The sequence below is a fragment of the Lissotriton vulgaris genome, chromosome 1_1 (genome assembly GCF_964263255.1).
Source record: "Lissotriton vulgaris chromosome 1_1, aLisVul1.2, whole genome shotgun sequence".
NCBI lineage: Eukaryota > Metazoa > Chordata > Amphibia > Caudata > Salamandridae > Lissotriton > Lissotriton vulgaris.
In genome coordinates, this window is record NC_141685.1 from 1,624,911,489 (window position 1) to 1,624,925,389 (window position 13,901).

Genomic DNA, 13,901 nt, shown 5'->3' on the forward strand with positions numbered 1-13,901 from the left:
GATATAATCCCAATATACAAGCATTTGCAATACCGGTCTCGCATTTGTGAAAGTTCAAGCTCTTGGCATTGTTAATGACAACCTTTTTTACTTCTGTTTTTGTGTTTGGAAGCCTTTAACAATACTGTGCTGGTAAGAGCTGCGATGAGAAAAGAAGAACGTTGAAAAGATAGGGCACATGTGCTTTCGATGGCTAACGTAAACACTAGGATCTCAGAACCTGAGAGAACACGTACTGGCAGGTGGACAGTGAGAAAGCAAATAAAAACAGTGCGAGTGCACACAAGTGTTACCCCTACCACAAAGCTTGTACTACAAGTGTGCATGCATATCGGTATTGGCGGGGCTCGCGCTGCCTGTGAGGGTCATGCAAAACATCAGTTGTTTCATATTACCTTCCCTGACAAAAAATAACCCTTTGACACATGGACTGCCTCTAAAATGGCTACCACTATGCATGCGACTGTGTGCAATACGCAGGCCTTGTGCCCTCAGTCCACGCTTCAGTTGACGAGTTCAGTGGTCGAGTTTTCTCTCTAGTTCACTCGTTCTGCCCCTTCTCCCTTGTAGAAAAAAAGCACGCTACTGTGCCTACTTGAGGGACGAGAGACATGCAGCTGTGGAATAAAAATAGCGCATTTCTTTTACCAACATGTGCTTAGAGTCATAGAAAAGTGTAAAAGTAGAAGAAATCTTGAAAACGCTAAAGTAAATATTTAAAAAAAAGAATAAGCTATACATCAACCGAAGTAATAGGAATCAATTGCGTGTCCTACAAACATTTCTTGCAGTTAGTGTTTTTATTTTAAAAGATTAACTGTTGTATTGCCGTGCCAGATAATACAGTGTTTGCTGGCAAAGCTGCCAGCTCTCCCCTGCAGCCTCCCATGCATGATCTCTGTTGCTGCCCAGGCAGGAGTGAGCTCTAGAGGCAAACTAAAAAAACAAAAACAAATAGTGGCACAAACATGCATGAAAAAAGTGAAGAACACATGTAACAGAGGCAGTCTGCTGGGAGGGTCCGAAACAGCAAGGCGAACAAATTACCTATATTCACCAATCTGAAGCAGCCATTTGTGAAGGTCATTAACATGAGCCAATAGAAAACATGGGAGGTGCTTCAAGCCCAAGTTCTAGATACAGCATGTCTCGAAGAAACAACGTATGCGCTTCCTAGGCAAGATCTAAAAAAGAATGTTGTGGTAGCCCAGGGAATTCTGCCCCAAAAGACTTATCGACAATGTACAAAAAATTTTCACTGAGCAGATTTTGGATAAGGGAAATGCTGTCGCAATTCTAGGCTGGATTCAGGCAATGTGGATCAGGGCTTTTGTTTTCTACTTCTTTTGTGAAAACGGTTCCCATTAAGCAGGAACATCTAATCGTAGCTTCTGTTGATCCGCCAGCAGCCTTTGATCTGGTCCCAAGAACAAAGTTATGGAAGGCTCTACAGCAGCAACGTGATCATATTATATCTCAAAATAAGGGTGGCTTCTTTATTAAGTAGTAATCTTTTCATGTCACCTTCTTAAAGGATCTTTTCGACCCACAAATAAGACAGTCCATTTATCTGTTGATTATGTTTCAGCTCACTGAAGATTTTAACGAGGGGTAGTCATCACCTTGCAACGGATTCTGGAGTTATGTTTGCTTATGTGCATGCAAACTTTCCTGTTTGGTTTGCACTATTTAAAGCAAATCTCAGAATCAAAGGATAGCATACACCACATTTTTGATTTTATGGTTCGAGGAAACATTGTGCATTGTCCTTTTGCCATGATAGTCAATTATAGAACCCTCGATGGTCTGAGCACAACAGGAACACTCCCCACATCATTGGTGGCCATTAAATGGAGGGAATTTCCAATGATCAATTAGAGCGATCTCTGAAGAGTCTCGAATAATTAGGTCCTTAATATTTTGGGCCTCTTGTCCGATCAACCACTGGGGGCAAAATAGTTGCAAGTAATGTTGGTAAAATATACCAATTTTGATGAATTATCCATTTTAATTGATTTGTAACAGAACAAAAAGTGGTCACATATACATACCATGTTCTCCAAATTTTTCTCTTCTTTCCATTCCGACAAGGTATCTCTTTGCGTACACCAAGCCCTCTTTAATGAGTTTTTTTTAGAGTTTCTTCAGATATCCTCTTTGGATCAATTTACTTTAAAGCTCCTACGTGGGTTTGAAATATTCTTCTTGGATAGTGCAATTTCTGTAGTCTTAATAACTGTCCATATGGGAGATACTCTCGCAGATTTCTTGGGTGATTACTATCATATCTTAAGAGGCTGCTTTTATCTGCCGGCTTCTTGAATAGCGTGGTCACCAATCTTCCGGCCGCTGAAATAACAGTAATGCCAAGAAAATGTGTCGGATTGAACTTAAGCTCAGAAACCCTTACATTAAGCAACCCAATAAAAAGCCCACAGCTGCTCCTGGTCTCCTGTCCACATACACTAAATATATCATCCGTGCATTGGAGTCACGTAGAAATCTTTTTGTCAAAAGGATTATTATTATAAAACAAACTTCTCTTCAAACTCCGCCATGTACAGAATTGCTATTTCTTAGGCAAAGGGACATCCCAAAGCGGTCTCCTTGATTTGAAGATAGTAGTCATCATTAAAGAGGAAATAGTTTAGAGTCAAGAAGAGGTCAATCAATGTCAAAATGAATTCTGTAGGCACCTGATGAACTCTTTCTCTCTTATCCAGATAGAGCGCAATCACATCCAAAGCCTCCTACTGGGGAATATTTGTATACAAGGAAATGACATCTAATGCAAACAAGGTCTGATGCAGGCATTAAATGTAATCCCTTCCACGTGGTTGATTAACTCAGTAGTGTAATTTATATAGGGTAAAGTAGTTTTGGGAAAATGTTTCAGGAAGAAGCCTATGTATTTAGGGAGGAGCTCTTGAATGGAGTCACATCCATAGACAATTGGCCATTCGGGTATTTTTTGGGGGTCCTTATGGATTTTGGGGAGGAGATACAGTACCACAGTTCTTGGGTTGTTCTTCAAATATTTGAATTCTTTTGGTTTCAACCAACCTTCCTGATGGGCGTTTTTCAATAAAGCATTGATGACTTGAGTTATGTCTTTAATTGGATCTTGTTTCCGTTTCCATTTCGGGTAATAGTGTCAGATACTTGTCTCATCCTGTCAGCCAGATATTCCACCTTATTCTGATTAACTATTACTCCTCCCTTAGCTACAGGTTTTATCACAAGATTATGTTTCTCCTTCAGTTGTGACAATGCCTTAATCAGAGGATTAGAAAGAAGGGCTTATAATATCTTGATTTATGCTCCAACTTTGTGAGAGAAGACAACTCTGTTGTTTCAAAAGCTAAAATCTGTGGAGGCATTATTGAATTTGGTGGATGAAAGAGCTTTTTTCTGTAATCTCCTCACTTCTTTTCTTCTGTCTTACTGACCTTGAAAGAAAACTTTGATGATAATCTTACGTAAAAATGTCTATAGTCTCTCTGTTTAACTGCACAAAATCAGACAAGCCTGCTGGTACAAATGATAGTCCTCTGGCTAAACTTTCAACTGGGCCTTAGATAATGTTACATCTGAAATATTATGCAAAAAATTAGCTACCTTTTGTAAGATCTGTGGCATGTGCACATTTCCCAGGGGTGTTCTCCCCTTGATCTCCCTTGGCCTCTTCCTAAAAAACATAGGGTGTTGAGTTGCTGGTCTGTTGAGACTTGAGGGACCCTCTCCGGCAGCCTGCTTGGTGGCTGATTGCGATGATGAAGTATTAGTGTGATCTACCTCCGTAATCGCCTAGTGATTTAGTAGCTTCAGGTAATGAATAAAAATCTTTAAGCAAGGAGGGATAGACATTTTCTAATTTGAAATTCTTCGTACCCTTCTCCAACTTTATGCATTTCTGATTTATCATGAAGTCTATGAACTCATCAATTTGTTTCTCAACCTTTGCAAATAGTTCTTTGCAGTCAGATATAATGTCACTGTTTTGAATTTCTTCCTCCACTCTTAAGATTTCCTCCAATTTTGTTTTTTGCAGATCCGCTGTGATATTTCAATTGATAGGACCATCCACAGTCGCTACTGCACTTGGTGTCTATACAACTGAAACCTTTTCTTATATATAGACCCTCAGTAAAAAAATAACTGCCATATTTTTTACTTGGAGACCAAAAGGGATTGTCCCAACTTTCAGGTGTTCTAATAAAATGTGGCCATAAAGTTCTATACTGATGTATTTTGTCTTTAATCTCAGTAATCAATCTTTTTGTTTTGTTTAGATGTGGCTGGTTTATGAAGTGGAAAAAGGGGGTGGATTTGTGAGAGGTTTTTGGATACAATCCTCTGAATAAGAAAATCTGTCCTTCTCTGAATTTCTAAACAAGGGGGGCTCCAACCTACGATGAAACCTCTATGGAACCAAATCTTTCCACTGAAGAGTGGTGCAACAAAGAGACTTAACTTTTCACAAAAGAGATGAAATTTGAATAATCTGGACTGGTGTCCTGGAACTATACATTTCTGAAATTTTGATGGTGACAATCTGCATATTATTCATTTGCTTTGGGCCGCATGGGAAGCACTATTTTGCATTTGGGTGTAAGCATTTGATTTGCCATGCCTGGATTCATGCTTTTGAGTAGGTCGTCATTATGTAATGAATAATAAGATGGTGCTCCGTTCTACAGTTTTAAAAAACTATTCTATATATCAAAAAGTACAATTTGTTAAGTATCTACAATTGATGTTGTTTCAATTCACCAAGTTTGTGGTTTAGATTTTGAAAACATTTTTTGAAGGTAGAGGAAGGGGCAATATTGTCTGTTTACATACATAATTGTTAATGGGGTACAGCCAGAGTTAAGGAGGGACTGGAACAGTTAAGAGGGGGCACAGCAAGAGCAAACGCGGCAAGAGCAAACGCGGTAGCAGAAGAGTTAAGATGGTTGTAGGAATCTGTGTCTTTATATAGAGGACCAAAAAGAGGTACACTGTGTACAGAGTCCAGCAAACCCCAAAGGAACTACAGAGGTTCAAATTATACCCCGAATGGCATATCAGAGGATAGTGAATTTGAATTTTAAAATATTTATAAAGCGCGCGACTACCAAGCGGTTTCTTGGCACTAAGGATGCAAACCCAAAGTCAGGGCTGGAAGTAGGTCGCTAGTGTGAAAAGGCTTGAGAAAAAAGGAGAATCTTGAGAGCTTTTCGAAACTCTAAATAGTGGGAGGAGGACCTAAGAGTGTTCCAGAATGCAGGGGCAAGGGTGGAGAATTTCATTTGTCCCAATTTCTTCCTCCTAAAATGAGGAACAGAGAGAAGGAATTGGGAAGAGGAGCGCAGTTCTCTACAGGGGAGATAGACCTTAATGTCTGAATTGATGAATGCGGGGGCCGTCCCTGCTCGGGCCTGAAATGTGATACAGTCCATCTTAAAGAGATTTGGGGAGATTATAGGCAAGTCGAGCGGCCTGGTTTTGGACCAGCTGAAGTCGCCGTAGGTCATAGGCAGGAACACCAGAGTATAAAGCGTTGCCGTAGTCGAGGCGGGAGATGACCATGGCTAGAAGAATAAGTTTGAGGGCAGAGGGAGAAAAAAAGCGTGAGATTTTTCGGATGGTGCGGAGGATCAAAAATCAGGAGGAGACAACAGAACTAATCTGGGAGTGCAAGGTAAGCTGATCGTTCAATTTTATTCCTAGGGTTTTTACTGAGGGAGAAGGGGAGGGAGGGGGACCCAGGGAAGAAAGACAAAATGAGGGATTCCATGGACTGGAGCACCCACCTGTAAGGACTAGTTCGGTTTTGTCTGGATTTAACTTCAGGTGGTTGTGGTTCATCCAGTCCCGGATAAAAATCATAACGGATTGAAAATTGTGGATGGAGTCTGGAGAGGGGGACAAATTAAAAATAAGCTGGAGGTCATCCGCGTAATTGTACACCGTGCCCTCCATTTGCTGTAGTGCAAACACAAGAGGAAAAATGTACAGGTTAAACAAAAGGGGGGACAGGGAGGAGCCCTGTGGTACGCCGCAGAGAACCTTGCGAGAGGGAGCAGAGAAGTCGGCCAAATGGACGGCCTGGGTACGGTCCCTCAGGAAGAAAGAGAGCCAGACCAGGGCTGATCCTCCGATGCCAGCCGCCTTGACACGGGTGAGCAGGATGGAATGGTCAACTGTGTCAAAGGCGGCGGATAAATCAAGAAGGACCAAGGCCTGGGGCCGATTGGTGTCCATTCCCTCTCTGAGATTGTCCATGACGGAAAGGACTACTGACTCCGTGGAATGCCTGGGGCGAAAGCCTGCCTGACAAGGGGCCAGCCTGCCATTTTCCTCAACAAAAGCACTGAGCACTTTGGTGACATAGCGCTCCAGTACTTTGCCTAAGAAGGTGAGGAGGGAAATAGGACGATAATTAGCCATGGAGGTGGGGTCTGCACCTGGTTTCTTAAGGATGGGGATTATGGTGGCAGATTTGTGAGGTTGCGGGACGATGCCCTGAGCAAGGGAACCATTAAGAAAAGTGAGAGGGGGCAAAGGGCAGGCCAAAAAGATTTGTCTGAGGATTTGTGCAGGGCAAATGTCCGAAGGGGATCCGGACTTAACCCTTTGAAGTAAAGACAAGAACAATTCTTTAGTCAGGGGAGGTATATGATCCAGATATGACTGATTGGGCGGGGGCTGAGGGTCAGAAAAAGAGGGGGAAGGGGATGAAATATTAGACTTGATTAAAGTAATTTTATCAATGAAATAGTCATTGAGTGAATCGCAGAGGGCCTGGGAAGGGGAAGGTTTGATGGTAACTCTGTCGGAGAAGGCAAGGTCCTGCACAATAGAGAACAATTCTCTCGGTTGGTTTCCGGCGGACAGGATTGTCATGGAAAAATAGTTGGTTTAGGCCACCTGTTCGCGTCGTTGGCACATCTGGCCATAGCGCGTCTCAGAGGGGCTACTTGGTCGCATCCTCTGGCAAACCATTTGTTGATAGCGTCCACTTGGGTGGAAGAGGGGAGGTCTGCAACATAGGGGCTTGAGGCTGAGAGGAAAGAGCAAAGGGAAGCCATGTCAACGTGGTTCCAATTGCGCGCCCAGGTGTTCCTGGGAAGAGGAGGTCTTTTAACAAGAGAGGGATGTAGGAAGGAGACTAGAGAATGATCAGACCAGGTGCAAGGGGTAACAACGGGGGAGGAAACAGGACAGTTGAGTGACCAGACCTGGTCCAAAGTATGGCCATGAATGTGGGTAGGGGTGTGAAAGTGAGACAAGAAATTGAGACTATTGAGAGATTCTGAGAATTCTCTGGACATATGGTCCTCGGCGGGATCTGAGGGCCAGAAATTAAAGTCCCCTAGCACTAGAACAGAGGAGTTGTTCACAGCCAGGGTAGCCAGTAGTTCCTGGACCGCGGGGATAAAGTGAGGCATTTGTTGAGGAGGACGGTACATAAGTAGACAGGTCAAAGGCGTTTGAAAGGAGGCAGAGCGGGCGACTAAATAGTCGCCCGAAGTGATGGGGGGGCCGATAACAGCTGAAAGTGGAGCTGAGAAAGAACAAGTGCTAAGCATTTTTTTTTCCCACACAAAGGCAGTAAGTGAGACTACACTCAAACAAATCCGACACAAATTTATAAAAATTGCACACTCTTATGTGAATTTAGATACCAAGATCATCGGAATCAGGTAAGTACTTTTCAAGTTCTGAACTTTTACAGTTTTTAAAAATGGATACTGCTCAATTTCTGAAGCGGTAATGTTTTCCTATGGAGGAAAGAAATACACTGCATACAGGTACTTCACAGCGACTTACGGAAAAAATCTCCTGGGCTTAAGGTAAGTATAGGCCAAGGGCCAAGCAGGGCCAGCTTTAGTGCTGGTTGCGCCCAGTGCAACAATGTTTCTTGTCTTGGCGCCCCCCACAGTGACCTCCTCCACTAAGAATTCCCTCACTACCATCCTTCCACATTACCCTTCAAGTCTCCAAAACCCCTATGTCTCAGGCATGTAATTCATTTTATAGCGCCACTCCTACCACTGTAGGGTGTCAGAGCACTTTACATCACACAGATTACTCAGAGACTATCAATAATACGAAAGTAAATCAGTGTACATGAAATTAAGAGGGGGGGTCGCAAGTCATCCATATTGATAGTCAGTATAGTAGAGTGCTTGGTACAAACTTAGAATTTATAACGTAACACCATGGTTGGGGGTTCTCTTTAATAATAAGAATTAATTTCTGCCAAATTACCCATTTTGCAACATTAGGATAATGAAAGTCTGGGGAAAATCATAACGCTCCAATCTATACCTTGCAATCTCCATGCAGCTCTTTGACAACAGCTAATTGCTCACTGTTCTACATTAGGATTTTAACTTATAAAGTACATGCAACAATAGGATCTCTCTGACAAAAGCTGTAACCCACTGACCTATTTACATTATATGAACATTACAATCTACACAGTGCACGTTCTTTGCAGCTGCCATATTAACCTTCTGTCCTACCTTAGGATGAGTAAATACATCACCTAGACAAAACTCCAACCTCTCTCTCTCTCTCTCCAGGAAGGACATTAACCACCAGAGTTTTTTTGACATTTCTGTTGTTGACTAACAATTGCTGGAAGCAAGGAACGTGGCAGCAGATGCTTTCAAAACCATAAAATGATGCACCCCCACTCACAGACAGCACCCGGTGCCTGGCACAGGTCGCACCGCCCTAGAGCCAGCCATGGGTCCAAGGCAGCATCAACAGGCTACCTCAGGCGCCACTGGGACAGCCGGGTGCATAGGTGCTTTACAGGATTGGGTGCTCAAGGTTATCCTAAGGGAGAAAAACATGTACTGCATTCGGGCACTTCACAGCAACCACGGGACCAATGTCCTGGACTCAAGGTGAGTATGGGGCAAGGTCCTACAGGTCACCTTGGGAGGCTTTGGGGTGTTCGGGTGCAGAAGTGTGTTACGGCGTCGGCCATTCACTTTCATGATAAACGGTCCGATTGCAAAGAGGCTGCAGGCTGGGACCGGGAGACCAGTCAGGCTGAACCAACAAGGTGGCTCAGGTCTCACATGCACGGGCACGTGGTGACACCTTTGGTCCTGTTCTGAGGCATCAGATTTTCATCACCGGAGACACCAGCGTTAGCGGAGACCTGCATAAAGGGGCTGCAGGTGGAGTTGGTGAGTCCACTGTGGCCAAACCCAAGCGGGGATTTGTATCTGGAAGGTCAGGGGACCACGTTGGCACCACTGGCCAACCAACTCAGGCTAGGGGGCAGTGGTGTTTTCCGGTGTCGGGTTTGCGGCAGTCCAGAGTCCTCACAGTTCTTTTGGAGTGGATGCAGGGAAGCCGCTCTGCTACTCCACAGGAGTTGCTGGTTCTTTGTTGAAGGCAGGCAGTTCACCCAGGTTTTTGGAGGCGAAGCAGCTGCAGAACGAGACAACTTTAGAGTAATCTGGCAGGAACAGCAGACAGGCCAGCAGGACTGACGACAGGTCAGTTGCTTCTTCACAGTCTTTGCTTTTCATGGCTCTTCGGTGTCCTCCTTCTTCCCAGGTCGGCAGAAATCTGATTTCCTGGTGACCGGGGCTCTCCTACATACTAGATTTAGGGGTGTTAAAGGAGTGTAGGGTGGTAGCCAATGGGCTACTTACCCCTGGAGTCACTATACTCCCTATATGATCACTTTGTGTAGGAAGTGGTCATAACCCTGTCCCAGAGTTCCTAATTCTGCCATTAACAAGATGACAGACTTTCACATTTCGCATCTACATCAGGCAGCCCATCTTAGGAGTGGAACTAGCCTGAGGGTGGGCACGCCTCTCTGACTACTAGTTTTCCCTCCTGTCATCACAGGAATCAGTGTGGGTTTATCAATACGAGGGATTTGATACCAAACACCATAGGTTCAGTGAGGCCATTATGTAGCTGTTTATAAAATTGCCCAGTACATACCATAAGATGGCTTCCCTGTTCATGTGTAATGTCTAGTAATAGAACTTGACATAACTGGGGCAGATCTGCCCATGCAGATATGTCCTCACATAAAATATAATGCACCCTGCTTTAGGGCTCAAAGGCCAGCTGTAGGGGTGACTTACATATACCAGATACAGTGACTTTGGCATGGCACACAGGAGCGTGCCACATCATGTATTCACTCATGGTTTGCACCATGTCACGCAGCCTGCAATGGCAGTCTGTGTGGAATATGTGTAGGTTCCTTAGTGTGGCATAGCATATGCTGCAGCCCTTTGAGACCCTCTTCAGCACTCATGCTCTAGGTACCTGGGGTACCATTTACTACGGACTTACAGGGGTGCTAAGTCCTTAGCCAATTGTAGCACGATTAGACAGCACCTTGTTTTGGGAAAGAAGCACTGGCACTGAGGTCTGGTTAGCAGGTCTCTGTGCACTGTCAGAGTTGAAAATCAGAATCTAGTAGCTAAAAAGGGGCATAACTGCAACAAAAGTTCAGTTTCCTACAAGGGGGCACTGCCAGATCAAATATGGTATATAAAGATTTAAATCGGGGGCCCTGCCAGAGAGAAGGGAATGTCAGAAAAGAGAAGAGGAGGCACTGTCAGAGGGGGTACCAGAGGAGTTAAGAGGCACCACTGAAAGAGTGAAGGGGATATCAGAAGAGTTAAAAGGGGGCACCTTCAGAGTGAAGAGTGTATTTGAAGAGTTAAAAGGGTGCCCAGTCAGAGCAAAGGATGTATCAGAAGAGTTAAGAGGGGGCACTGCCAGAGTGATGGGGATGTTGGACAAGTTAAGAAGAGGCAATGCTATAGTGAAGGGGATGTCAAAGAGTTAAGAGGGGCACTGCCAGAGAGTTGCATTTTAGTTCAGGTCAGTCCATGCAGAAATGCGTCTAAGGGCTGGGTTTGTGTGTAGGCAAACAGATGGCAATAGGGCATGGGGTACAGGGTTCAGAAGATCCTAAGTGCTAGAACAGACCACCGGCAAATGGACAGCACAGGTACTGTGGACTGGCAAACAACATGGGGCCTAAATGCTCCTATATCCAGTCACTGTGTAGTAGCAAACAGCATAGGGGGTCCAAATGTTCTCAAGCATAGGTACTGTGCAGTGATAGGCAGGTCATGGGGTCCAAAGGTTTTCTTCAATGGTAAAGTACACTGGCAAAAACAGCTGGGACCTGGAGTCCAGAGGATCTAAGGCACTGCTACAGTGCAGTGGAACACAGGGCCACTGGGGTCCAGAGCTTCCCATGCATTGGTTCAGCACAGTAGCATATTTGTTTTCCTCAGTGAACACTTTGCACTGCCAACCTGCCTGCAAATCATTCATATGATACCTGGCCTAATATTACCTACCTTTACAATGGATTCAAGTGCAGGAAGATATTCAATACATTTCTACCAATAGAGTCTATTAATGTCCAAAGATAATCTGCAAGGCATGTAAGACTATTACATTTGATGGCAGTAAAACCTATATATGTTCATACGCCTTGAAACAGGTTGATCCTCTTCACTCCTCAACAGGTCAAGTGGATGGTGAAAGGGATACAGAATCCTACAAATCTGCTATAAACACATTTTAGGTCTTTTGAACTTTGTACATCATAAGGGATTCACTCTTGTTTAGCCCTTATGATTCCATGTGACCCACAGAAGCTCTCCTCCCACACACTCTCTACATACTTCTTAGTGTCACCTTAGTGTCAGGTTGGGCCAGTGAAAAGACTCACCTTCTTCCTCATTTTTACATCAGCTCCATGAGTTATCAAGTGTCGACAGATGAGTTGTGATCCCTGAGACACAGCCAAGTGCAGTGGAGTGAGTCCATCCTGGGAAGGAGATACACATACATTTGAATTCCTAATGAAAGACCTCAAGTTGTTTTGGTTGCTTGTACACTGATAATGAACACTCTAAGGCTGCTTCGAAGTTGCTAATAATAATTAAAAAATGGTTGAAGAGGGGATATGAGAGGAAGGATAAGGACCACTACAGAGAGATTGGAAGAGAAATCTGGAGGTGAAAGATAAAAAATAAAAAAAAGATTATGGACCAGGTATACTATATTTTGTTAAGAACAAAGTGTGGAGTAGCAGTAAAATAGCAATATTTCAGTTGCAGATGAGGGTCACAGAAAAGGAAGTTTGTCAATGTGTCTATGGGTGAGAGGTGGCTGTTCGTCTGCTCCATATCAGTTCTTCAATCAACTCTATGCAAGGATAGGCATCTTCACACTGCTCCCCTGAACTCACTCTTTCTCTTTCCTTCTTGCAACAAAATATACATAGGGCCAGATGTACAAAATTATTTTGTAGTTACAAAAGCCTGGAATTTGCAAAGTCACAGGTTTTGTAACCCGAAAACTGTGTGCAGTAATGGACAAAGTGTACTTTGTGAGTTAGAATGGTTTTTCAACTCACAAAATACACTTTGCGACTTATGGCGTGTCACAATGTTAAAGCACACTTTAAAATTCATGCAGTAATAATGTAATAATCCGCTATTTCTGTACAGTTTTCAACCAAAACACTTGACACTGAATGTTTTTTTACAGCGATGCTTACACAACAGAACAGAAATTAATATACATATTATTTACCTCAAAAGTATAAAAGACTGAGACACCCCTAAGGCATTGAAATCTGTAACTCAACTTGGTGAACTATCTTAAAGCCAAAACAACCGAAGCACAAAGCTGAAGGCTAAATTGCTCATTTCAAGTTCTGTGCTAATCATCATGCAGCTGCAAATACAGTATTCATTTGAACCATGACTATTACTGGGGCACAAACAGGAGCATACATTTTCCCCACACAATTTTCTGCGTGTAAAACCTGGCTCAAATCATGGCAAATTGAAAGATATCAAAACGAGGCAGAATGCTTTAACAGTTAGTTAGCCCATTTCGAGATCCAAAACTCAGAATGCAATTTAACACCTTGTAAATACAGCAAGTAGTAGAGTATTTACCAACAGGAAAATTACAACTTGAGATTCTGCCCCAGTAAGAATATGGGTCTAAGTGGGGTCTCCAGGTTCTGCAACATGCAAGAAATGGGAGAAACAGGCGAGCCTGCAGTCTTTTTTGTTTTCACCATGTGTGTCAATCTATAGAGCAGATTCTACCAGGTTGCCAGCCTTCCAAAAGAAATCTTACCTGATCTTTTAAGTTTGGATTGGCACCTTTTTCCAACAGGAATTTCACAGCCTCCACAACTCTTCCACGGACCGCTTCATGCAAAAGAGAGAAACCCTGGATGAACAATAGCAGATACTGTTAAAAACATGTTAAAGCATATTAATAAGTTCCTGTTGATGACGGTGTCATTTGAGGAAAGAAAAACACAGAGATGGAGATTGAGAGTAACAGTGTAAGTGAGTTCCTGACAGGAAATGAGAACATTTCTAAAGTAGATGGAAGTGTGATGTCTGAACTTACTTGAGATAAACCAAATTTCACAAGACTTGGGACAACCTTACATTGAGCAAGCATACATCTGGTTGAGAAATGACTAGGATTGGTTACTTGATGACTTAAATATTGCACCACAACGTTTTACTTTTCCTAGTATGCCACTTTAATTATAGCTAGTAGTTTTGGACCAAGAAGAAAGGTTATATTCCATGGACGAAAGAAAGCAAGAATTTCCTCTCCCTGTACCAATGTTCTTCATTGAACAAAAAGTACCTGCAAGAGCTGGGGAAGCCCTGATTTTTGATCTATCTGAAGGATTAGCGGTATACTCTTGCCTTCTACAAAGCTGTGCTTGGGTATTGTGGAGACCAGAGTGCCACAAATCCTTATGGTCTGGTAGGTGTGGAGCAGTCACGATTAATTCATAAACTGTGCAGGAATGCCATTAGTATGATTACCCCATCTCTCCCTCCCACTATCCATAG

General features: G+C 43.3%; 1 protein-coding gene across 1 annotated transcript in view; it reads right to left on the reverse strand.

Annotated features, from left to right (window-relative positions):
- Positions 1–813: 813 nt before the first annotated feature.
- The window catches only part of LOC147750925 (ankyrin repeat and FYVE domain-containing protein 1-like), a 176,911-nt gene continuing 163,823 nt past the window's right edge, over positions 814–13,901 (reverse strand). Inside the window, exons 5-7 of the mRNA XM_086931741.1 lie at positions 13,159–13,254; positions 11,732–11,830; positions 814–936 (exon numbers count right to left, since the gene is read on the reverse strand). Coding sequence (XP_086787867.1) covers positions 814–936; positions 11,732–11,830; positions 13,159–13,254 — 318 coding nt within the window. The remainder of the gene's footprint in view (positions 937–11,731; positions 11,831–13,158; positions 13,255–13,901) is intronic.